Source organism: Hyperoodon ampullatus, assembly GCF_949752795.1.
Source record: "Hyperoodon ampullatus genome assembly, chromosome: 5".
Taxonomy (NCBI): domain Eukaryota; kingdom Metazoa; phylum Chordata; class Mammalia; order Artiodactyla; family Ziphiidae; genus Hyperoodon; species Hyperoodon ampullatus.
The window spans coordinates 75,808,947-75,833,358 of record NC_136918.1 but is presented as its reverse complement, the minus strand read 5'-3'; the positions used below and the strand labels follow the sequence as shown (position 1 = coordinate 75,833,358).

The 24,412-nt window shown below is 38.2% G+C and overlaps 1 protein-coding gene across 1 annotated transcript in view; it reads left to right on the top strand.

Annotated features, from left to right (window-relative positions):
- The window catches only part of ATP2C1 (ATPase secretory pathway Ca2+ transporting 1), a gene marked incomplete at its 5' end in the record, with an annotated part of 118,711 nt that overhangs the window by 76,207 nt on the left and 18,092 nt on the right, over window positions 1-24,412 (top strand). Inside the window, 10 exons of the mRNA XM_079704183.1 lie at window positions 639-707; window positions 1,692-1,767; window positions 4,607-4,673; window positions 9,103-9,227; window positions 10,315-10,412; window positions 13,760-13,855; window positions 13,945-14,034; window positions 15,928-16,032; window positions 20,925-21,081; window positions 24,154-24,324. Of these exons, the coding sequence (XP_079560309.1) occupies window positions 639-707; window positions 1,692-1,767; window positions 4,607-4,673; window positions 9,103-9,227; window positions 10,315-10,412; window positions 13,760-13,855; window positions 13,945-14,034; window positions 15,928-16,032; window positions 20,925-21,081; window positions 24,154-24,324 (1,054 nt within the window). The remainder of the gene's footprint in view (window positions 1-638; window positions 708-1,691; window positions 1,768-4,606; window positions 4,674-9,102; window positions 9,228-10,314; window positions 10,413-13,759; window positions 13,856-13,944; window positions 14,035-15,927; window positions 16,033-20,924; window positions 21,082-24,153; window positions 24,325-24,412) is intronic.

The following is a 24,412-nucleotide window of genomic DNA, read 5'->3' as shown; positions in this document are numbered from 1 at the left end:
AAATGGCAGAATTGAACCTAATCCTTGGCAGATATTTGTGAGACTAAGGAGAAGCCATGTCCCTGAGGTATAATACATCCATAGTTCTGCCACTTACCAGGTAATGGATCCTGTAAAAGCATAGACCTCAGTACCTGTTCTTTTCTTTTTTTTTTTTTTGATAGAACCAGTGGCTTGTGGATATGTTCACCATTGGTTAAATAAAATTTCAATTTAGTTGATAGGATACTGGCTATAATATTCGGACTACATATCACTCTCCTACTGATTGATTTCAAATATTTTATTTGCGGGATTTTAATATTACACAAATGTAAAAGGCATCATTCAATAGCATTTCAGAGGGAAACTACATTAAATGTCTCTACTGAGTATAAGGAAGGTTCAAATTTCAGAAATATTAACTTAGACAAAAAAATGGGCCACAGAATTGAGTCAGTAATAAGTTTAATGAGATGTTTGTTTTCAAGAATCTGTAATAACATCAAAAGTAAATTTGCTGAGGGAACCTTGGATACGTATGTCAGACATCTTGACTGTGGGTGGCTTTGGAGAAAGGGAATGAAGGGGTTTTGTTTTTTGGTTGAGAGAGGTGATTCCATCTGAATGTAAATATGTTTTCTTGTTTTTCCCTTTAGGGTATTGTCATTGGAACAGGAGAAAATTCTGAATTTGGAGAGGTTTTTAAAATGATGCAAGCAGAGGAAGTGAGTAACAAACTTAGTTTGTTAATGATGTTTTAGTTTGAAATTTGAAATATTTTCCATTGTAAGTAGAGGAAAAGAGAATATTGGAGGATTATTTTGTTAATTTTGGAGGTAATATTTTATTCAGAATATCACTCAGTTGTCTGTGCTTAAAATCATAATTGGAAAGCCTGTAACTGGAAGGGTTTGAATTAACACGTAATATTCTGAAATATTCTAATGTTTATTGATTGTTCATAGGAGAAGGTTTAGCCAGTTATTTATAAGGCTTATTATTTTTAGAAATTAGCTTTATCATATTAAATTTAAAGATTACTAAATAGTATATTTGTACTTTAGAACACGTCTTCTACCAAAATTCCCAACTTTACATAATTCCAAGTATCTGGAGAAAAAAAGATTGCAAAGTGAAATAACTTGGAAGATACCCTTGTTGAAGGTTATTGAAGATTAGTTCTCTCATTTAAAATATCTTCTTATATTTAAAAAAGAAGTTGCATTCTACAAATATCATTTTCTTCTCAGATTATCTGGATTTCTCAGGTAGCCTGCCAAGACTCCCATATGTGATGCAGTGTGTAAAACCGTCCCAAGCTTGGGGGTGAAGGGATCGCCAGAGATCAGGGAGCCAACAGGGTAAAAAGACTTGGGTTACAAGCATCTTTGTAAGGAGAAAGAGTAGAAAAATGAGGGGCCGCTGATGATAATGAAGTCCTGAGGAAGCTGCTAGGGAGAACAGATTTTTCCTCATAGAGGCATAGAGAGCACGGACCTTTTCAAATAAACGGGTTTTTAACAGTCTAGGCCTCACAGTTTTCTCAGTGAAGGAGCTAAAACTTACCTCAAGGGAGAGTTGTGTATGTCATGGGTGTGTTAAGCACGAGCATGTGTGTGTCAAACACTTAGAGTCCCTGGCACCTAGTAAAGCTCACTAAATTTAGGTAATTGGGTAATTGTGGTGACATTCTTCTCCACTTTGTCAAGGCACCAAAAACCCCTCTGCAGAAGAGCATGGACCTCTTAGGAAAACAACTTTCCTTTTACTCCTTTGGTATAATAGGTAAGAGAAGAGTGAGTATGTATATCTCCTATATTTACTTAGGTTTATTTTTTGAGTGGGAAGGGGGAGTTAGATACATTCATAGAAAAATTCCATTCATTCATTCATTTATTCAGCTACTATTACTTTTTTTAAACTATAAAACTAATCCCCAGCTGTTGTTCTTTTCTACAAAGATAAAATAGAACTCTGTAATTCCTGTAATCAAAGAACATTTCTATAAACATTTTACTATTTGTCTTTCTAGTCTTCAATAAAATATGATAGTATTGTGTTATGACTACTCTTCTAAAACAAATTTAAAGGTTGTATAGTATTCCATTGTGTGAATATGTGTGTGTATACATATATAAAAAGCCAGTTCTCTTTTAGACATTTGTGTAGGTTTTTAAAGTTTTAAAAAATTGTGTTAAGTGATTCTTCAGTGCAGGTATCTTATTATAAACACCTCTCATTTCCTTAGGATAAATTCCTGAAAGTGAAATTATTGGGTCAAAGAGTATCTGTGTGATTTTAAAATTTTTGGCATGTTTTTAAAGGCTTTTGTTTCATATTGCCAAATATCCTCCATCAACAAGATAAAAGTCTCTCTTCCAGCACCCTTGCCACCTTTTTTGTCATTAACTTAATAGGTGAAGAAAAGTCTTCTCATTGTTTTATTTCAAAATTCATTATTAGAGAAACTGAACACTTTGTCATATGTGTGTTAGTCCTTTTTATTTTATGACCTGCTGGTTTATTTCTTTTGTCCCTCTTCTTTTGTGGTATAAGTCTTAGATTGGCCACAGCTCTTTGTATAATTAGGCTATTAATCCTTTTGTTGTTTAAGTTATAAGTATTTTTTTCTCCTGATTTTTAAATTGCTTTTGAGGGCTGTGTAATAAACTTGGTAGGGAGGGGAGAGATGTGTGTAATGAAACAGTCTCTTGCCTGAGATTATCACCCTCCTGTTGATAATTAGTGCAGTTAAGTTTCTGTCTGTGTTCTATTCATAAAGGCTCTCCCAACCCCATGTGGGAGAATGTTTTTTGTTTATAGTTATTTAAACATCACTATACTACTTTAGTTTTTACTTTTGACACTTAATTTTACTATTTTATTTAGAATTTATTTTAGTATAAGACTTTAGGTAGAGTTATTACTTTGTTACTCAAAAGTTAATTATCCTAGTACCATCAATTCCATAGTCCATTCTTAATTCACTGAGTTGAAACAGCATCTTTTTCATGACATTAAACACATCAATTTTGGAGTCTTTTCTGTTTCTTTCTTTCTTTCTTTCCTTTTTTAAAGAGAAAAGTAAAATGTTTATTGGAAAAGCAGAGCACATGCGGAAAGATGCATGGATGAACTCTGCGAGAGAGTCCTTCTCTGTTTAATTCTTCTATATGTTATTTTAATTTTTCTTGCTAGCTTTTAAGATAACAATGCAATTTTAAGACAACATTTCTGCGGTACAGTTTCAGTGAAATAACTTCTTAAATATTAATCCTGTTGATCCATTTCTCATTATCATAAACATACAGTAGAAGCTGGGAAGGTATTTCATTCTTTTGTTTAAATGGTGTGTATGTTCTCATAGCTCCCTTCATTTGGTTATTGCTGTTTATTTTTTAGACTTTATAGTGAATTTGGTAAATTGAAGGGCAGTTTAACCAATTAAATCTTTCCAGTTTATATTAACACTGTACCATTAAACCACGTCAAATTTAGTGATAAAAAATTTTCAACTTTATGGTTACCTGGTTTTAAATGCATTGGACATAATTTTTCTTGTTAGGATAGTATATGGAATAGGAGAAGGATCAAGATCAAAATCAAGGGTCAGCAGACTTTTTGGTAAAGCGCCAGATAGTAAATGTTTCAGCCTTTGGTTCGTACATTCTGTGTTGGAAATACTCAACTTTGCCATCAGCACGAAAGCAACCACAGACAATTTACAAACAATGGGTGTGGCTGTGTTCCAACAAACTATTTACAAAAACATGTAAGAGGGCCATAGATTGTATAGTTTGCTGGACTCTGGTATAATTCACTGGACAAAATTTCTTTTATCAGGATAGTATTTGGGATGGGATTTGGATCATTATTTTGTAGTTGCAGAAAGATGAAGGAAACCTTGTTTTCAATGTCCGTATTGATCTAGAATACAGTCTCGAAGTTATTTTATTAAAACTCTGATACAGTGTTTTTCCTCACAAAACCAGTGGTACATCCCTTGCGCCGCCTCCCCCTTCTTTTCAAAGATAAAGAAGAGAGTAAAGAATCAGCTGTTTGGTTTATGTTAATTTGTTTTTAACTTTTAAACACTGTAAAGGTAGTAATTTTTAAATGTTAATTGCAGTTTGGCAGTCTTAACAATGTCTTATATCATTCTTTGAGCCAAGTCCTAAGTACTCCTTGGTTTGTAGTACAAACTTAATGTGCAGTGTCTGGATATTGAGTTATGAGAAGTAAAGTTCCAGGGTTTATTTTTGCGAACCTCATAGTTAAGAGAAAACCTATATGTATATGCTGCCTTCTTTTTTTTCCCCCACTGTACGAAAATACTGTCCTCTTATATTGGGAACTCTCAGATATTATTACTTTAAGGGATGGGTGACAGCAGTGGCAACAAAAGGTGAAACTGTAGGTGTGTGCATGCGTACACAGTTCTAACCTTAAGATTAAATTAATCTCACCTGCTTAATGGATTTTTGTAAAATCTTATAATTGTGATCTGATAAACTTTCCCTTTTATATCAAGGGACTTTTGCTGCCCTCAGCTTTCTGTTCTATCCGTTCTATGCCCAGGTGATTTTATATAAAAGGGAAAAATAGCTGTTTGATTCTGTTACAGGTATCATCATGTTGGTTGGCTGGTTACTAGGAAAAGATATCCTGGAAATGTTTACTATTAGTGTAAGGTAAGTTCTGATAGTTTGTTTATAATTTGAAGTCTCTTTTTGCCTCTCTTATTTCTTTGTTAGTCATAGCTTATGTTCCATTATGGAGGTATTATACGAGCACATAAGAGTATATTAACTCTACTTAAATAGTTCAGAATTCATATGTTGAAATGAGCTCCAGGATAATGAAAACCTGTGTATATGCAGTGGAGAAATCCCACACTACATGTCTGGTATTATCAACCCAATATTGCTTTTTTATACTTAAATAGACAATTAAGGATTGCCAAACTGAAAACTAGGAGCCTGAGAGAGAAAGACCACAATATAGAAATTGAATAATCCATCTCAGAGGAAAATCAAATATGCAAGAATTGGTGAAAAATTAATAATAAACAGAAAGCGTTCATATTTTCAGAGATTTGTGAAGAAACTGCATTCATGATAGACAGATTGCTGTAGAAAAGGATCACAGAACCAAAATATATATTTTTAAGATATTAAGGTTATGATTGCTGGAATTAAAGATTCAGTTTAAAGGCTATAATATAAAGTCAAAGTGGTCTCCCCAAAAATAGAGTAAAAAGTCTAAAACAGAGAATGAGATAAAAGTGACAAAGAATCATTCAATAAATGCCATATCTAAGTAATAGAAGATTTAAAAAGAGGTAAGAAGAAATTATATAAGAAATGAAGCAAGACATGAATCTTTATAGATTGAAAGGATTCTCCAAATGCCAAGCAGGACGAAAAAAACTCCAACCCAGATAACATCATTGTGAGACTAAAGAAAACAGGTCAGGTCATCTGTACAGGAAGGAAAATTAGACTGGTATCATACTTCTCATTAGCAACTACAATTTCCACCACAGGGTCTTTTTAGGCTCTACTAAGATTTTCAACTCACGAGACTTTCATAGGTCATACTTGGTACCTGTGTCCTGAACACCACAGGGCAACGTCCTCTTCTGAGAGAGTTCCTACAGCAGTCCCTGTAGCAGTTCAGCTTAGGTACAAGCAGATGAGATGACCATGTAAGGGCAGGAGCTGTCCTGGGTTAAAATGCCTCATAATCCGCAGGAGCCAGCATCTCTGGAAACGTACACTTTCCAGGATGCCTGCAAGAAACATGCCCAGTTATGAGAGTCACCACACTCAGGAAACCCAAAGCTGTAGCTTTCTGTAAGATAATTATAATTCTCCCAGTCCATGGATAATTTATCGGTCAGGAGATCCTTTTTTCATAAGCAGTGTTGCCTAGCAACATAGTTGCTATACTGTCGTCACTAAGGGAACAGAGCTAGAGATTTATTTAACCAAATACAGAAGGGAAAAAGCATTTATTAAACCTTCATCCACAGCAACATTGGATTAAATTAGAAGACAGTGGGGCAGTACAATTAAAGTATGGGGGGAAATGATTTTAAATCTATAAATCTAGGTCTAGCCAAAGTATCAATTTAGGTAATTACAAATGGATAAGCAAGTAATCAGAAAATTTATCCCTTACCTATTCTTGTATGAATTCCAGCAAAACAAGGGTGAAAGAAAGGAAGATGATGTTGTGTAGGGTGTAAGAAAAAGTAGAACTCGCTTAGTCCTCTAAGGAAAAGAAACCCTGGATGACAGCTCTGTAATAGGCCTAGCAAGTAATAGTTCAAGTTTCAGAATAAAAACCAATGGATTGGGGCTTTCCTGGTGGCGCAGTGGTTGAGAGTCTGCCTGCCAATGCAGGGGACACGGGTTCGTGCCCTGGTCTAGGAAGATCCCACATGCCGCGGAGCGGCTGGGCCTGTGAGCCATGGCCGCTGAGCCTGTGCATCCGGAGCCTGTGCTCCGCAATGGGAGAGGCCACAACAGTGAGAGGCCCGTGTACCGCAAAAAGAAAAAAAAAACAACAAAAAACCAATGGATTAAAAAAAAGTCAAGTGGAGTACAAGGGATAAGTAGGATGAATAAGAAGTTAAAAGATGTTTGTGATATAGTGAAGGACTATAGTGTGTCCTTGGAGGAGCAAAAATACAACTTGAAACTCTTGGCTTAAATATGTGTAAAGGAGCCTTGGGTTAAATATGAAATGAATTTAAAATGGGGCATGAATTTTATTAACCATTGGCATATTATTATCTATTGGACTCATGTTTTTGAGTATTTTTTTTGGAGCAGTTCTGACTATTTGTGAAGATTAATACCTCATGACTTTTATTCCTACCTCAGGATCTTCCAAAGGACCAAACATTTAGGAATTTTTTAATAAAATAAAACTCATTCTATTTTGCAATAACCATATGGGTCTGCTGTACATTTATATGTGCTAAAATACATGTGGGATCTTTAGTGAACTTATTTTTCCTGCATGTTGAAACATCTTGGCTATTTTATTCCCCTAGCAAATATTTTAACAATTATTTCCAACTGTGCTAAAAATGAGTAAAACAATGAGAAAGCAGAAGGATAAGTAGCTTATAAGGCTACTCTAATAATAAATAAATCATTATTATTCTGTTATCCTTTAATTTTCTTATTATGTTGCCCAAAGCATTACATTATCATTTAAAAAGGTATAAAAAAAGTCTGGAGACAAAATCTTGGTAGTTTTTTTTTTTTTTGCATTCATTAAACAAAATTGAGAAATCAAGAATTTTTAATTTTTTTTACCATAATGGCAAAGAAGAATTGACATAAGAATTTTCATAATTATTAGACAAACCAGAAGATGATTGCAAAGAGACAACCACTGTAGGCTCTAATGATGAAGGTGAAATTGAATCATATATGTGTAATCTCAACACTGAATCCTTGGATGATGGTCCTCTAGATTTTCTCAAACTCCTGAATTTTAATGAGTGAACTGGGTTTTTATTTTTGTTTTTTTGCCTGTGCTGCGTGGCTTGTGGGATCTTAGTTCCCTGACCAGGTATTGAACCCGGGCCTTTGGCAGTGAAAGCGCCGAGTCCTAACCAGTGGACTGCCAGGGAATTCCCTGAACTGTTTATTTTTAAGGATGAAAGGGCAAGGACAGGCATTCTCTTATAGTTAGTCATTCTACAGCAAGGAATTTATCATGCAGTATTGGATTACTGAGAAGATGACTGTCCTAAAAGTTACAGACCATTAACATTTTCAGAAGTGTTGCATTTTGAAGAGACAAATGCAAAAAGAAGAACCAGAATTGATAAAGCTAAAACTTGTTAGAAATGGTTTCTGAATTTGAAATCACTGTTTTAAAAGGTGAATATGTTCCAGGTTTATTCATGACAGTTGAGCAGTTGCATTCAAAGGGCGTTGTCCATTTCAGATATATATACTTTCAAATCCAGGAATATAGTTTGGGGTTAAAATTTAAATGAAAATTTCTATTGAAGTTTTTCACAATCCATTTTATTCCTCTGTAAGTTATTTATAAAATGATTTAAATGTAAAGGAATGAGAAGGTCCATTGGATCTAGATTATATTGTAGAAACTGGGCAGTAGAGGGAGTTCAGGGAGCATTGTTAGAATGAAGGATAGGCATGCACCTGTCCTTACCTGTAGCAGAATCAGGAGATATGGAATGGGACAAAAGTAGAGATTTAATTTGAGGTGGTTTTTCTTTTTTAGTATTACGAAGGGAAATAGTGAAGTAATTAATTTTTTTGTTGCGATAAAATGCACATACCGTAAAACTTTCCATTTTAAAGTATACAGTTCAGTGGAGTTAAATACATTCATAATGTTACCACCATCACCACCATCTAGTGTCAGAACTTTCTCATCACCCCAAAAGAAAACGCTGTGCCCATTTTACAGTCATTCCCCATTCTTCCCTCTCCCTACCAGCTGGTGACCACTAAACTGCTTTCTGTCTCTTTGGATCTGCTTATTCTTGATATCTCATATAAGTGAAATCATGAAACATGTGTCTTGCTGCTTTCAGTTAGCATGATGTTTTCCAGGTTTTTCCATTCGTAGCATGAATCAGCACTTCATTCTTTTTTATGGCTGAATAGTACTCCCTTGTATGGGCACACCACAGTTTCCCATTCATCAGTTGATGAACATTTGGGCTCTTTCCATCTTTTGGCTATTGTGAATAATGCTGCTATGAACATTCATGTACAAGTTTTTGTCTGAACACCTGTTATTGTCTATATTTATAGATGAGAAACTAAACTACAGAGGTGGAGGCATAATAGCTTGAGGTCACACAGGTGAAAATTGAACCTGGGGGTACAAATCTAGGCAGTCTGATGTCAGAACCTATATTCTTTAACCACTGTGCTTAACCTGGTAGCTAGTAGGTGTCCAATAAATGTTAATCAGTTTTCCCTCATTTTGAGGCCTTTTTTGGGTTTGACAGCAACAATTTTACATTTTTAACCTCTACTTTAAGTAACAGCCAATTGAAATTATTGCTATGGGTACTACTGAATTTATACTTCAATGCTATATCTTTACTGGTTACAGTTTGGCTGTAGCAGCAATTCCTGAAGGTCTTCCCATTGTGGTCACAGTGACTCTAGCCCTTGGTGTTATGAGAATGGTGAAGAAAAGGGCCATTGTGAAAAAACTACCTATTGTTGAAACTCTGGGTAAGTCTCCGGTTAGAGCATGCTTATCCATTGACATGATAGTTTACATCAACAGGGGTCTTTGGGTTTTACAGTTTTTGTCTTAGAGCAGTCCCCAGCCTTTTTGGTACCAGGGACCAGTTTCACGGAAGACAGTTTTGCCACAGACGGGGGGAGGGTGGTGGTGGTTCAGGCTGTAACACGAGCGATGGGGAGCAGCAGATGAAGCTTTGCTCGTTCACCCGCCGCTCACCTCCTGCTGTGCGGCCCTGTTCTTAACAGGCCGCGGACCGGTACTGGTCTGGCCTGGGGGTTGGGGACCCCTGTCTTAGAGGTTTACATGGTGGTGTCTGGCTTGTAGCAATGTTGAGTATGGTTTTAACAACCAAAAAAGGTCATTAAAAATTCATATTACTCAGGTCAGGGAGCTTTAAATCTTTCTGCATCATGGACTGTTATAATGCTTAAATCATGTAAAAAAAAAAAAGTAACAAATGAAACCATAGAGTGACAGAAAAATGTTTTCTTTTGACATCTCAAGGAAGATAATTGATAATTATAGATCCTAAAGTGTCATTCTTGAGTTGAATTTATTAAGAACAGTAGCATACAGTAATTATATTGCTGTAACATAATTTTATGTGTGATATGAAAATTGTGGTAACTTTATGTATGTTATGAAACTTCTTTTTATTTAGGAATTCAGAAATGTTGAATTTAACTTCTAGTTTGCATTTTAATATTGAGAAGGCAAAAATTCCTTAAAATAATGGCTGAAAAAATTATATGGGTTTATATTAAGGTAACCTTGAAACTTTCTAGAAAATGTATAAAGTCACTACATAAAGCTATTATCAAGTAGCTTTGTAGAAATTCAACTGGAAATAAAAAGTCAGCATTTATCAGTATCTAATTAATTTTAATTCTAGAAACTGTTCATACCTCATGATGAAGTAAGCACAGGAGAGAAAACAACCTAAAATTATCCATGAGCTTGATATGTACAAAATTTCATAGAAGCAGGGCAGGTTTCCAGAGTCTTTGATTTGTTTTTAATGTGAACTTGCATTTTTCTTTGACTCTTGGTGACTTGTGATTTATTCTTTAGGCTGCTGTAATGTGATTTGTTCAGATAAAACTGGAACCCTGACAAAGAATGAAATGACTGTTACCCACGTATTTACTTCGGATGGCCTGCGTGCTGAGGTACTCTATAGACTTTTTTTTTTTTAACAGCAGAATTCCCTTTCAGAAGTTTTGGTGTTTAGCATTCCTAACCATTCTAGTGTCTTTAGAAGGGCTGCAAGTTAGCAGCTGAGCTTTTCTGTCCTGCGTGATTCTCCCAAGTCTTGATCCCACTCCAGTTGTGCAGTCCAGAAACGTTGATCCCCCTTGACACCTCTCTTTCTGTCTCCCCTACATCCATATATTACCAGACTCTGGATGCCTAAATGAAGATGTTTCAGTGGCTTCCCATTGTGACCAGGGTCCTGAAATGGGGCTGCTCACAGCCCTACGTGTTCTGTCCCTTGTTTCCTTCCTCAGCCTGTATCTCTCCTTTGCTCGCCATACACCAAATACATTGACTTTATGGTTCTTTCAGTGTGACAAACTTCCTCCTACTAAAGGACCTTTGCTGCTGTTGTCACTACTTAGGACAGTCTAATGCCTCTTCAACCTTTGCACCTCATTTCCAACCCATTTCTTCAGAAAAGCTTTGCTGACCACCCAGAACTCACCCTGTGTTACACCTTTTCATAGTTCCATACCTCTTAGTTCAGGTGAAATCCTCTGTCCCTCTTCCCATGATACTCTAAGTATTGGGTTGGCCAAAAAGTGCCTTTGGTTATTAAGTAAAAATAAAAGACACATTTTTCATTTTTACCAAGAACTTTATTGAACAACGTATTCACCCTTTTGCTCCACTACCTTCTGCCATTTTTCAGGCAACTTCATAATTCCATTTTCCCAAAACATTTTATCTTTTTGAGCAAATAACTGTCCCAGGTGCATTTTTTTTTTTTTTTTGCAGTATGCGGGCCTCTCACTGTTGTGGCCTCTCCCATTGCGGAGCACAAGCTCCGGATGCACAGGATCAGTGGCCGTGGCTCACGGGCCTAGCCGCTCCGTGGCATGTGGGATCTTCCTGGACTGGGGCACGAACCCGTGTCCCCTGCATCGGCAGGCAGACTCTCAACCACTGCGCCACCAGGAAAGCCCCCAGGTGCCTTTTACAGTCTTCAGGGAATTGAGATTTTTTTCCATTAAGATAATTTTGTAAAGACCTTAATAAATGGAAATCCGAAGGTGCAATGTCTGGTGAATATGGTGGATGAATCAGAACTTCCCAGCCAAGCGGTAAAAGTTTTTGCCTGGTCATCAAAGAAACATGAGGTCTTGCATTATCCTGATGGAAGATTATGCGTTTTCTGTTGAGTAGTTCTGGACACTTTTCGTCGAGTGCTGCTTTCAGTTGGTCTAATTGAGAGCAGTACTTGTTGGAATTAATCGTTTGGTTTTCCAGAAGGAGCTCATGGTAGAGGACTCCCTTCCAATCCCACCATATATACAACATCACTTTCTTTGGATGAAGCGGCCTTTGGTGTGGTTGGTGGTGGTTCATTTCACTTGCCCCACAATCTCTTCCATTCCACACTGTTGTACAGTAACCACTTTTTGTTGTCCGTCACAATTTGTTTTAAAAACGAAATGTTCTCTTTATAAGTAGAGAATCATCTGTGAAAATACGGTCAAGAAGGTTTTTTCCGCTTAACCTGTGTGGAACCCAAACATCAAAGCAATCAACATAACCAAGCTGGTGCAAATGATTTTCAACGCTTGACTTGGATAGTTTGAGTATGTCGGCGATCTCCTGCGTGGTATAATGTTGATTTTTCTCAGTTAATGTCTCGACTTGGTCACTATCAACTTCACCTGGTGTACCCGACAGTGGAGCATCGTCCAGTGAAAAATCTGCAGCACGAAATTTTGCAAACCACTTTTGACATGTTTGATCAGTCACAGCACCTTCTCCATACACTGCACAAATCTTTTTTTGCATTTCGGTTGCGTTTTTACCTTTCTTGAAATAATAAAACATGATATACTGAAAATGTTTCTTTTTTCCTTCAATCTTCAGTATTAAAATGGCTACACAAAAATTCACCAATTTTGATAAGCCTTATTTTAAACGCACGCTGGTATAACAGCTGTCACATACAATCTAACAGAATTGTTTTGAATGAAGTTAAAGACAACTAAGTGCTACTAGAGCCATCTAAGGGAAAAAACTGAACGAACCTTTTGGCTAACCCAATATAATAGAGCAGGAACTCTGTTGCCCAGCCCAGTGTCTGCCTTATACTGGTAAATGCTTGTCGAAAGAATAAATGAATGGATGAATTAATCTACTTTAAAAATTATACATTGGCAGCCCCTGAAGTGCATGTCAGTGCATGTGCGTTGGTTAATTTTGAAGCTGGGTGAGGACACATTCCAATCTCTGGATTGGGATTGGACCTTGTGGGATTTCTGGCTGGAATTTTCATTAACACTATTCATGATGGGAACAGTATTTTAAAATGTATTTATAGCCAATTGTCTGAGCAAAGGAAGCATTTCACAAATTGACAGAAGTTGTACTTAGGTCTATTTAATTCCATTTTACTAGGTCTTAAAATGAGACTGTTGATATTTATGGTGTTAGATTTGGTTAAGGATACCCAGTGCTATGTTGAATGTGCCTTTTCTGGATGACTCAGAAGGGTCATTGGGGTTACATGTGTTTATATTATATGGTCCAGGTATGAAAGGTAAGATACAGGTTTCTCTTTTGTTTTAAGCCCATAATTTTATATGACAAACATTAACTGTTTGTTAATTCCTCTAAACTGTCCTATTTTTATTGTGATATTTAACTTTTATGTGGCTTGGCTTGTTCTAGCTGTATAGGATAAGTATCTGACTTGTCTCTGATTTTAAAAATTTGCATGTAATATATACTATGTTAAAGTAGTTTGTAAGTGTTAGGGTAAATCACTTGTCTCTGAGCCTGCATATTTGCAAAAAGAATTCTACTTTTGTCTAGGTCACAAGTTTGTCATGAATGTTAGATGTGGTAATAGATTTGAATGCTTTGCAAATTGTAATGTTACATAAATGTAATGTTATATAAATTTAAGTTCACTCTTATATAGAGATTTTCATGGTTTATTTATCCTTTTTATAGTATATTGTAAGTAGACGCAATATAAGATTATATTAATTATATTAACAATTACGTTGTTTCTATTTACAATATACTATGCATTATAATTACTAATTAGCATAATTAGTAGTTAATTATTAGTATAATTAACTGTAGGTTTACCATTGTGGTGAAAATTACTATCTATATTCTTTTATTAATGTTGTTTTAGACAAATCTAAATGCTTTTCTAGGTGTACTCACTAACAGTGTCATGATGTATAAAATGAAATGAATGCAACTCATAGCTTTTGGTTTTCGTAAGTATTGTCACTGTCTGCTGGTATTATGACTCTACTTTCCTTAGGTTACTGGAGTTGGCTACAATCCATTTGGGGAAGTGATTGTTGGTGGTGATGTTGTTCATGGATTCTATAACCCATCTGTTAGCAGAATTGTCGAGGTAAGTACTGCATTCTCTAAGAAAGTGGCTCTCTTCATAATGACTTAGGATGCAGTGACGGGTTCATAGTTTATGTGTATTTCTCTTAGGCGGGCTGTGTGTGCAATGATGCTGTAATTAGAAACAACACTCTAATGGGGAAACCAACAGAAGGAGCCTTAATTGCTCTTGCAATGAAGGTATGTGCCTGGTCTTCTCTCTTCTTTGACATATGAAAATATCATCCTCACAAGAGAATGTGAAGCCATAAATTTCAGTATTACTGGCTTTTAGGTGTAGAGTGAAGAAGATTCACATTAGAGTGAAGAAGAATGACATTATTTCATAGTTTTTATTGCCTTTTGGGAACCAATTTTATTCTTCCTGGAAATACAGAGCATAGAGGTTTTTCACTATAACTTTATATCTCCTACATGCAGCATACAAACTAATGACCAGTGACGGTTTTGTTCTTATGAAGTAATGTTCTTGTCTTCCATAATATTCAGTGTAGTGTGAAAAGCTGTATAAATGTGCGTAATTGCTGATAAATGCCAATTTTCAAATGCGTAAGAGGCAGCATTCTTTAGTATTTCCACATGAAGGTATTAAGGCCAGCATGAGAAGTCAGCTTTTCTTTTTCCAGTCTTCCATTTCCTTTCCTTCCCCTTCCTCATTATCAGTTTCTTACAATGAGTGTAGAGTTAGAGTTTGTGTTGGGGAGAAGGGGTGCTGCTCTCAGTGACCCTTTTATCTGTCCCAATTGATCTCCTCTTCTAAGTCCTACAGTTGATTAAATGAGAAACCTAAAAGTCCAACCTGGCATTCCCATAACAAAAATAAACCTACTTTTAAGAGCAGTCTTAGGAAACTTTGAGACTTACATAAAACAGGATGCCTCTAAATGAGGTTGCTTGAATTGAGATTCAATATAGAAATGTAGGTTGTTGTAACATTTAACTTGATAAAGTAAAATTGGTATTTCTATAATATATACATTATTTCTGTTTCCTTAACAGAAAGTCTCATTCCTTTATCATTTGTTCTCCTTGTAACTAAAACAGCATAGTATAGCTTTTTAAAAGATATTCAAAAGTTAAATAACTTAACAAGTATTTATTGTGTTATATTTAACTTTTTCTCTTTGAGAAACAAAGTGTGTGAAACCACCTCTTTATGTGTGGGGACCTCACAATTTAGGTAGGGAGTTAATAGTGACATGCTTGGAACAAATAAAAGGCAGACCAAGGTAGTAGACAGTCTTAACATCGAGCCATATGTAAGAAGAGTGCACGTTTGGACTTGGGACCTGGACTTCGAAGGGGAGGAAGGATTTAGATGGGGGTGGGGGGATAAGCTAGGGAAAGAGCAAGAATAAAAGCACAGAGAAATAAAAAAGCATGGACTGGATTGTGGCTTATGAATTGGTTAACCCGGATGAAGTGAACAGTTTGAGTGGCTCCGAGGGTAGTTAAGTAGGCTGGGTCGGGGGTTACTGGAGGATTTTTGAAAGCTAGGAAGGAGAGTCTGAACACGTTTCAGTAGACAGTAAAAAGCAATAAGCCAGGTTTTTGAATAGTTTAGAGAATATTTTTGAATATTTGGTGGGAAATGCAAAGGGTAAGGACGGAGAAGAGCTACATGGCATTGGTAGTAGTCGGCATGTCAAGGGGTGGGGTGAAAGGGAGTAGCATGGCAGCAGCAGGCAGGGTAAATTCGAATCCCAGAGAAGCGAGGAGTTGAATCTGAAGCTTCTGTTGATGATAAAGTATGTATTGGCTGGGCACCTTTATTTATCCTGCTTCCTTCCAGAGTTTGAGCCAGTTGAGATTTTAATATAGTCAGTGTTGAAGTTTTGCTCTGTATGTAGTTCAAGAGCATGCCCTAGACTTTATCAAACACCTAGGCTTTCATGTTGAACATGTGTGCTGCTGTTCAGAGAAATATGGTAGGTATAGATGGAGCACAGCTGTTTGAAAAATAATCCAGGTATCTCTAGCCAGCCTCCCTACAAGTTGTGACCCTTGTTTCTTTGTTAAAGGAAAAAGTAGTTGCGTGTTGGTGAGAATTAACTTTCCTTTTGTGCCATATAGATGGGTCTTGATGGACTTCAACAGGATTATATCAGAAAAGCTGAATACCCTTTTAGCTCTGAGCAGAAGTGGATGGCTGTTAAGTGTGTGCACCGAACACAGCAGGTATCCTTCCATTTATAGAAAACTTTCTCTGTGTTGTTTAACTAGATTACTGTTTTTCATTTATTATCCACCTTAAGATTTAAGCAGTCATTGAGCATAACACAGACCAGCTCTGAGGTGTGTATGATTCATAGTACACTCATCCCTGGTTGTTTTCATGTTCTCTTTGAATTTATGCATAGACATGTCAGTTTTGCTGCATGAGCAAACAGCTCAAATGACCTGGAGCCTGGTCTCAGTCTCCCGGAGATTGTGACATCAATCTTTCGACATCTTTTTTGTTCTTGATGACAGGTTTCTGCTGTCTGTTGTCTGTGTTTTTTCACTGAAGAATGTCTTGTCTTCAGACTGAACAAAAACTACATTATTTTGTGGAAACGTGGTTACCAAATGTGTATAATTCATGTTAGTTGATCCAGCTTACAAACTGGCAAAACGAAATGCACTGATATTTCAAGCTACTACCTTATCTGTGGGTACTTTAGAAATTTTTACACAGTGCAGTAAGAGTTATGTACAATAGTTATCTACAGTGTATAATCATATCACTCATAGTTGCTATTACCAGCTTGATGCTTACACTTACTTTGGCCTTAAAAATATACAGCTGTTTTTACATTTTCTTTATTAGTTATGTGTTTTTACCTGTGAGCAAACATTAGAGACCAGTTACATCTCTGTAGATGGGAATTAGTGAGAGGATTCCCCCTTGCCCATAAGAAGTAGGAAACGGTGGTTTTAAATTGCTCAACATTGAACTTGTGCCAGGAACTCTGATGTTGAGGGGAAAAAAGATTTCTGTTTCGTCTTTAAAGGAACTTTTATAAACTTCAGGGAAGGGATACAGTTGGAAACAAAACTATAAAAATAAAATGCCTATTACTTTAAACCTTGTAATGTAAAGCTGTCAAAAATTGCATCAGAGTTGGGTAATTTTTAGCTGATGTCCCTTGTCTATATAGTTACATAGCAAGAATATATATATGAGTTTATTTGGAAGGTGTATTTCTTTACATTTTATATATGATCACACACTACTTCAAGATAATGTGGCTCATGTAAAGTTTGAAGATTTGACTTCAGCAATTTTGAATCTAACCTCACCAAAGTTGTACATTGAGTCTTTTCAGTTGTGGGTAGGGGTAGGGAGTGGCGGGATATAAGTATAGAAAGGGCGTGATTATTCTTTCCATTTGCTGACTTGAAGAGTTTCTCTTAGAAAACAGAATCAACCGATGTAACTAACAAAACCCAAACCCGCTGACCTGACTCAGGATCTAGAAGAGGTCAGCCTGGCACAGATATGAAAAATGTACCAATTTAAAAACAGCCCCACAGGACTTCCCTGGTGGCACAGTGGTTAAGAATCCGCCCGCTAATGCAGGGGACAGGGGTTTGAGCCCTGGTCCTGGAAGATCCCACATGCTGCGGAACAGCTAAGCCTGTGCGCCACAACTGCTGAGCCTGCGTGCTGCAACTGCTGAAGCCCGCATGCCTAGAGCCCTGCTCTGCAACGAGAAGCCATCGCAACAAGAAGCCGCATACTGCAAAGAAGAGTAGCCCTTGCTCACCACAACTAGAGAAAGCCCACGGGCAGCAATGAAGACCCAATGCAGCCAGAAACAAACAAACAAAAAACAGCCCCAGGCTCAAATAGTTTGTCTTTAGAGGACTTTCATTTGAACATGACAATCTGCATTTATCTCTGCTCTCTCCCTGGAACCTACCAAAATGACAACCAACGAATAAAAGATGAACTAAAAAAGAAGAAGTATGGGAAAGACTTAGGGGGGCAGGTATATTTGAAGGTGGGGCCTAAGGCATGGGGCTAAAAAGAGGAGAGCAGGTTAAAATTCTAATAAGGAACCAGTAGAACTCCCCCACTTACTTTTCTGTTTCTTGAGGCCAGACCAGAAATGTCACCTCGGGGACAAGAGTGGAAGGCAGAATTAAGGTTTAAGACTAAACACAGGGTGATTAAGGGCAAGCCGTTGTCCTAGGTCCTAACTCCACTTTCTCAGAATGCTTGCAGGTAGGTATCCCCATATCCTCATTCTCCAAGTCAGAAGATTGCAGAGTTTTAGAGAAGCTGACTGGTCCCGGGGAGATCCCTACAGTATGGAGTAGTCCTAAATAAGCTCTTTGCTCATTGGTAGAGTTTACCTGCTCCTGGTCTTTGTCTTGTCACTCTACTGTGAGGGCTACCAGTTGATAAACCCTGCAGTGCCCATGGAGTTTCTAGACCTTTATTTGCTTTGATCTTGAATGTAAATGGACAGACAGGGATTGCGAGATACTTGGGGAAAGTCTTCAGTATGAAAGACACAGACCAAGCCAACAGAGAAAAGGGTCTCAGAGAAACAAAGATAGTGCTGGATGCTGAAGAAAATTTCCAAAGACTGCAAAAAATGACAAGATACTTTAAATAGAATGTTTTTCAAATAAAGTCAAGGAATCTATCAGAAAGTAGAAAAGTCAAAGAGGTGGACAATATAAAAGGTAAGGTGTAAAAATCAGAAAATTGATGTAGGAGATCCAATATCCACCTAATAGTGGTGACAGAAAATGGGAAGATTTTAGCAAATAACATCAGGAAATTTTCTAGAGGAAGAACTTCAGCTTCTAGAATAAAATTGCCCACCAGCTGCTCGGCACAATGTGTATGTTAAAGAGGGGTGGGGGTGAGAGAATAAACACACCAAGGCCCAGGAGGGCACTTAGCATTCTAAAAGCTTCCAGAGGTTGTGGGGTGGGAGGAAAGGCAAGGGGGAGGAGGTCCTACACCAAAGTTTAGGACTTTCCAAATGCGGCTCTGCACACTGGGGGCTGGAAGATGATGCAGGAGAGCCTTCAACTGAGAGGCGATCTCTTCCCAGCTGAGCTTACATATGTGGGGGTAAAATAAAAATGTTTCCACACAAGTCTCAAAGTGTATAGCCCACACAGCTTTTCTTAGATACTGATGGATGTGTTATTCCAAGGTAAGAGTATAAATCAAGGAACAGGGAGAATTAGAACCTCGTGAGTTCTAACCAGCAGAAGGGTGGAGGGAAGCTCCTGGATGCCAGTCATGCAGCAAGTCTGGAAATGAGCCAGCTCACACTGGAAAAGGAAGAGAGAGCACAGCCTGAGGAGGGAGGTCTCAGTCATAATATGGGAGTAATGGCTTACCTACTTATTGGATCATGTGAAAAATACATTGAGAAGGGCTTTATATGACATGGAGGAGCTTGGGAATAATGAGTAATAGGTGTAAAGAAAACTAAGCAACTAAAAAAAGAGACAGTTATTAACTTTATGAAAGATAAAACTTGAACAGGAAGAAATATATTGGGCTTCTGTGGGCCATGGAAACAACATCGTACCTTTCTGCTCCCTGTTTCCCCGTAACATCTGGTTACTGCTCACTTGGGGACCACAGAGATGGACGCTCCTCTCAACGTGAGCTCACACTGTCGTACCAAGGCAGAGGAGGACCACGTTATGCACTGGTTCCTAAATTGCCATTTGGAAGTGACACAAGTACTGCTCATGTTTATTGGCCAAAGCAAATCACATCTGACTTCAAAGTGGTAAGAGGTGCAGGGAAATACATTTCTACCGTGTGCCTGCAAGGAGAGCTGGGACGTTTGTGAACTGCTCTGGTAGCCACTTGGCTCAGCAGTGAGGAGTTAGAAAGTGAGCAGAATACCGGTGAGTTTTGCTCTGCATGTATTATAACAGTGAGGAGAAGGAATAGATAGTGGGGGTGGCCAGACGGTCACAGTAGACAGAGTATAAAATTGGTAAGTGAACAAGTAGCAATAAAAACATAATTAAGGGCTTCCCTGGTGACACAGTGGTTAAGAATCCGCCTGCCAATGCAGGGGACACGGTTCAAGCCCCGGTCTGGGGAGATCCCACATGCTGTGGAGCAGCTAAGCCCGTGTGCCACAACTACTGAGCCCGCGTACCACAACTACTGAAGCCCACGCGCCTAGAGCCCGTGCTCCGCAACAAGAGAAGCCACCGCAATGAGAAGCACGCGCACCGCAGCGAAGAGTAGCCCCCGCTCGCCACAACTAGAGAAAGCACATGTGCAGCAACGAAGACCCAACCCAACCAAAAAAAAAATAAATAAAAAATAAATAAATTTATAAAGAAATAAAATAAAATTGGTTTGCCTCTGTGGAGTAGGACTGGAGGTGAGGAGGTTTTGGGCAGGGGACTGTGGGTTTTCATTGTAAGTTTTTGTTTATTACTTTACTAGGGTAAAAAATAAAAAGTCTGATAATACCCATAATTGCAAGGTGGTTGTGAGAATTAAATGGGGTCACGTGTATACATATAATAGCAGTAGTAGAAAGCCTAAACCATTGCTTGTGGGCTGACGTTAGATCTTTTTCCCTTTCCTGTTACATCGTGAGCTCAGAGTGCCTAGTGCGGAGCTGAGTGTAGCCTTGCCTTCAGTGTGGGGCTGAAGGTGTGGAGTAGATGCTGTGTTCTAAAGAGGATGCAGAAAACTCCCATGTGAGCTTTTTTTTTTTTTTTTTTTGTATTACGTGGGCTTCTCACTGCTGTGGCCTCTCCCGTTGCGGAGCACAGGCTCTGGACGCGCAGGCCCAGTAGCCATGGCTCACGGGCCCAGCCGCTCCGCGGCATGTGGGATCTTCCCAGACCGGGGCACGAACCCGCGTCCCCTGCATCGGCAGGCGGACTCTCAACCACTGCGCCACCAGGGAAGCCCCCATGTGAGCTTTTAATCTTCAGAGTTCAAGTGCTGTTCAAAGCCTTAGGCTTGAGTAACTTCCCTGGGGATTATGGGAATGCATGCCACTTGTTTTTGATTGCAATGGCAGATACATACAAATTGAAATTAACTTGAATTTATTTGCTGTGTTTTTTCTTCTTAGGACAGACCAGAGATTTGTTTTATGAAGGGTGCTTATGAACAGGTGATTAAGTATTGTACTACATATCACAGCAAAGGGCAGACCTTGACACTCACCCAGCAGCAGAGAGATCTGTACCAACAAGAGAAGGCCCAGATGGGCTCTGCAGGGCTCAGAGGTAAGGCCATTTCAGCACAGTCCCCTAGGTGGAGAGGTAATGCCTTCTTTTAATTGCAGATGAATTCATGCTTCACATCTGAGCTGCACAGCTCTATTCCAGGGTTCGTAGAAGCCTGCCATTTCTGAAGTGTTAGGTTTTAGTTGGCTAATTGTTTCTATGTTCCCAAAACATAAAAAGTTGGGAACGTAGCAAAATATGAAATCTCTAGTTCTTACAGACCTGCCGTGGTCTCTGAGCAGGTGATAGAAATTTTATTTTTGACAAGTTTATCTTGTGAGAAGGGTGATAGATAGAAGTAAGGTGGTGTTACTCCTTCCTTATGTTATCACTGGCTCTTGTTTGTTAATCTAAAATACTTTCCTAAATATTTAAAGACTTAAGCCTCTAATTCTTTAAACTGAGGTGGTTACTTACTTGTTCCTCATCTGCTGACTCCTTCCCTTGCCGATCACCAGAGAGGAAAGAGGTGCCCAGACTCTGCCTTGTGAAATGCTGCTGACTGGACAGTGACAGGGAAAGGGGATCTGCTGTGCCACACACACATCGGCTGCTTCTTCTAGGGACATCGTGTGTATATAGGGTTGGAGAGCAGGGCTTGGGGCCGTACCTGGTGTTTACCTTCTGGCTTGTGGGGAACACACACACACACACACACACACACACACACACCACACACACACACACCACACACACACACACACACACCACACACACACACCACACACACACACACACCACACACACACACACACACACACGCACTTATGTAGTCTTTCTCAAGGAGATTGGAAGAGTTGGCTTCCTTAATTTTATTGTTATTTACAAAATGGGCACCACAGTTCCTGGGAGCAGGAAACAAGTATAATTTACAGGACTTCTGCTCTTATAATAAGATAGGTTTAGAAAGGTATTCTTGTGGCTTCATTTGAGGGCAGTGTTTTGTTATTCTTAGCAGCTCACAGCAAAAGGGTTTCAAAGTTGGCTTGCATTTAGAGAGTCTTAAAGGTCTGGTATGTGCTCCCTGTTTTCCTTAATTTTTGTAACAGAGGTTTCACACTTTTTTTTTTTTGACTAATTCTCTTCATCTGAAAGATTGTGGAGCTTTGTGTATGTGTGGTTTGGTGTCGTAACATTGTGAAATAGACAAGACTTGGTGGAGGAGAACATCTTTGTTTCACAGGGCTTTGGGAAACATTCTGGGCATTTGTCCCTTGCTTCACATCTTTTCCTCTTCTCTGCTTATGCTCCATTTTCCTCCTCCCGCTGAAGTTACCGTAATGAAGAGTAAAGAATAAATGAATAAAGATTTTAAGTTTAACTTGATATGAACTTATTTTATAGTTTATAAAACTTAAGTTTCTTAAAATACATGTCGTTAATTTTAAAATTAGAGTACGTTTCGTTTTTATGTTTTAAATATAAAGGAGGAAGTTGGGGACCCTCCACTCAGAAAAGGTCTACATACCTTTGTCCCAAACAGTAACAATAGATCTTCATTTGTGCTAAAGAAGCAAACAAATAAATACAGGATACTGACCTCTGGGCTAATACCACCCCTTCACTGAGAGTGCCAGGAGCTGGTGTCCCTTTCTTAGGATTTGCTGACACACAGATTGATACTCAGTGCCCCCCTTCTGTTGCCATCTGCCTCTGTTCCAACACAGGGACTGTCAAGTGGCTCATTCTCTCCAGAGTGAAAGCGTTTGGGGCTCACATCTACGTAAATAGTTAGGTATGACTCGTACACTGGAAAAATAGAAGTCATTTGCCTCTAACCATGGTTTTCCAAATGTATCTCATCCTTCATACCTTCTGTTTGAATAAGAATGGATACTTCCTGTGATCTCTCTGGGACTTTTCAGTTTCCCTGTGAGATACATATGTTTAGTTTGTGTGCTTTTTTTGGTGTGTTTTCTTTGGTAAGTTGTTCAGTCTTATAATATCCCAGATGGAGACACATCCCTCTGGCTCATAAGGTAGCTACCAGAGGTTCCAGAATTCTGAGAAAAAGCTAAATGGTATTTGGAAATGAACGGTATTTTGTGCTATATCTTAAGTTCCCGAGGGCGACAGGAAACTAACTATAGATGATGGTATGGTGGTATTATTTATATAGTTTTAAGAGAACCAAAGTAACAAATAAGAAAATCCTATTAATGTTATAGAAAGAGTGAAAGAATATAAACGATTTTTGGTATTAGTGGTTTTACAATCACTTTACAAATTAACTTTACCTCCCAGGATTCGTTGTGTACAAAATTATTACATGTTGTGTATAATTAATATAGCCTTCTCTTCAAGCTATTGAATTGTTCTGGAGGACTATAAGATGGAAAGATGAAGATACATTAGGAGAAGCCACCTTCAAAGGTGTCTGTTTAAAATTGACTTTAAAGCTCAACAAACTGGGGCTTCCCTGGTGGTACAATGGTGAAGAATCTGCCTGCCAATGCAGGGGACACAGGTTCGAGCCCTGGTCTGGGAAGATCCCACATGCCGCGGAGCAGCTAAGCCCGTGCGCCACAACTACTGAAGCCCGTGCGCCTGGAGCCTGTGTTCCGTAGCAAGAGAAGCCACCGCAGTGAGAAGCCCTCGGCAACTAGAGAAAGCCTGTGCACAGCCACGGAAGACCCAACGCAGCCAAAAAATAAATAAAACAAATCTATTAAAAAAAATTTTTTTTTAAAAAGCTCAACAAACCTATAGTTTTCCAAATAATTAATTGTATTTTTCTTAAGAGTCAGTAGTTTCTGCTGAAAGGAGCTGCATGTTTGCTATGTGAAAACATTTCTTATTTGCTCCTCACTTGCCTTCTCTGCTTAACAGTTCTTTAGTCTTATTCTTTTTAATTTTTAATAAGTTAAAGCAACCCCATATTAAGAACCATTAAACTAGAATATCTTTGCATGTAATAATTTTGATTTTTAGAGTTTTTGTAATTACCACAATGACATTGTCATCTTAAGTCATTTATCTGAGAAGTGTTATGGTCTCCAGCTTTTGTGAAGTAAATTCTAATGATTTTGTGATTCACATTTTCTTTTTCGGATTTTATTATTATTTCCCAAGTTCTTGCTTTGGCTTCTGGTCCTGAATTGGGAGAACTGACGTTCCTTGGCTTGGTGGGAATCATTGATCCTCCTAGAACTGGTGTGAAAGAAGCTGTTACAACACTCATTGCCTCGGGAGTGTCAATAAAAATGATTACTGGAGACTCACAGGAGACTGCAATTGCAATCGGTATAACTAGGCTGCTTCCTTTGTTTTCCATAGTTTTTCTTAAATTACTGCAGTGCATAGTTTTGTGAATCATTTGACATGAAGTGTG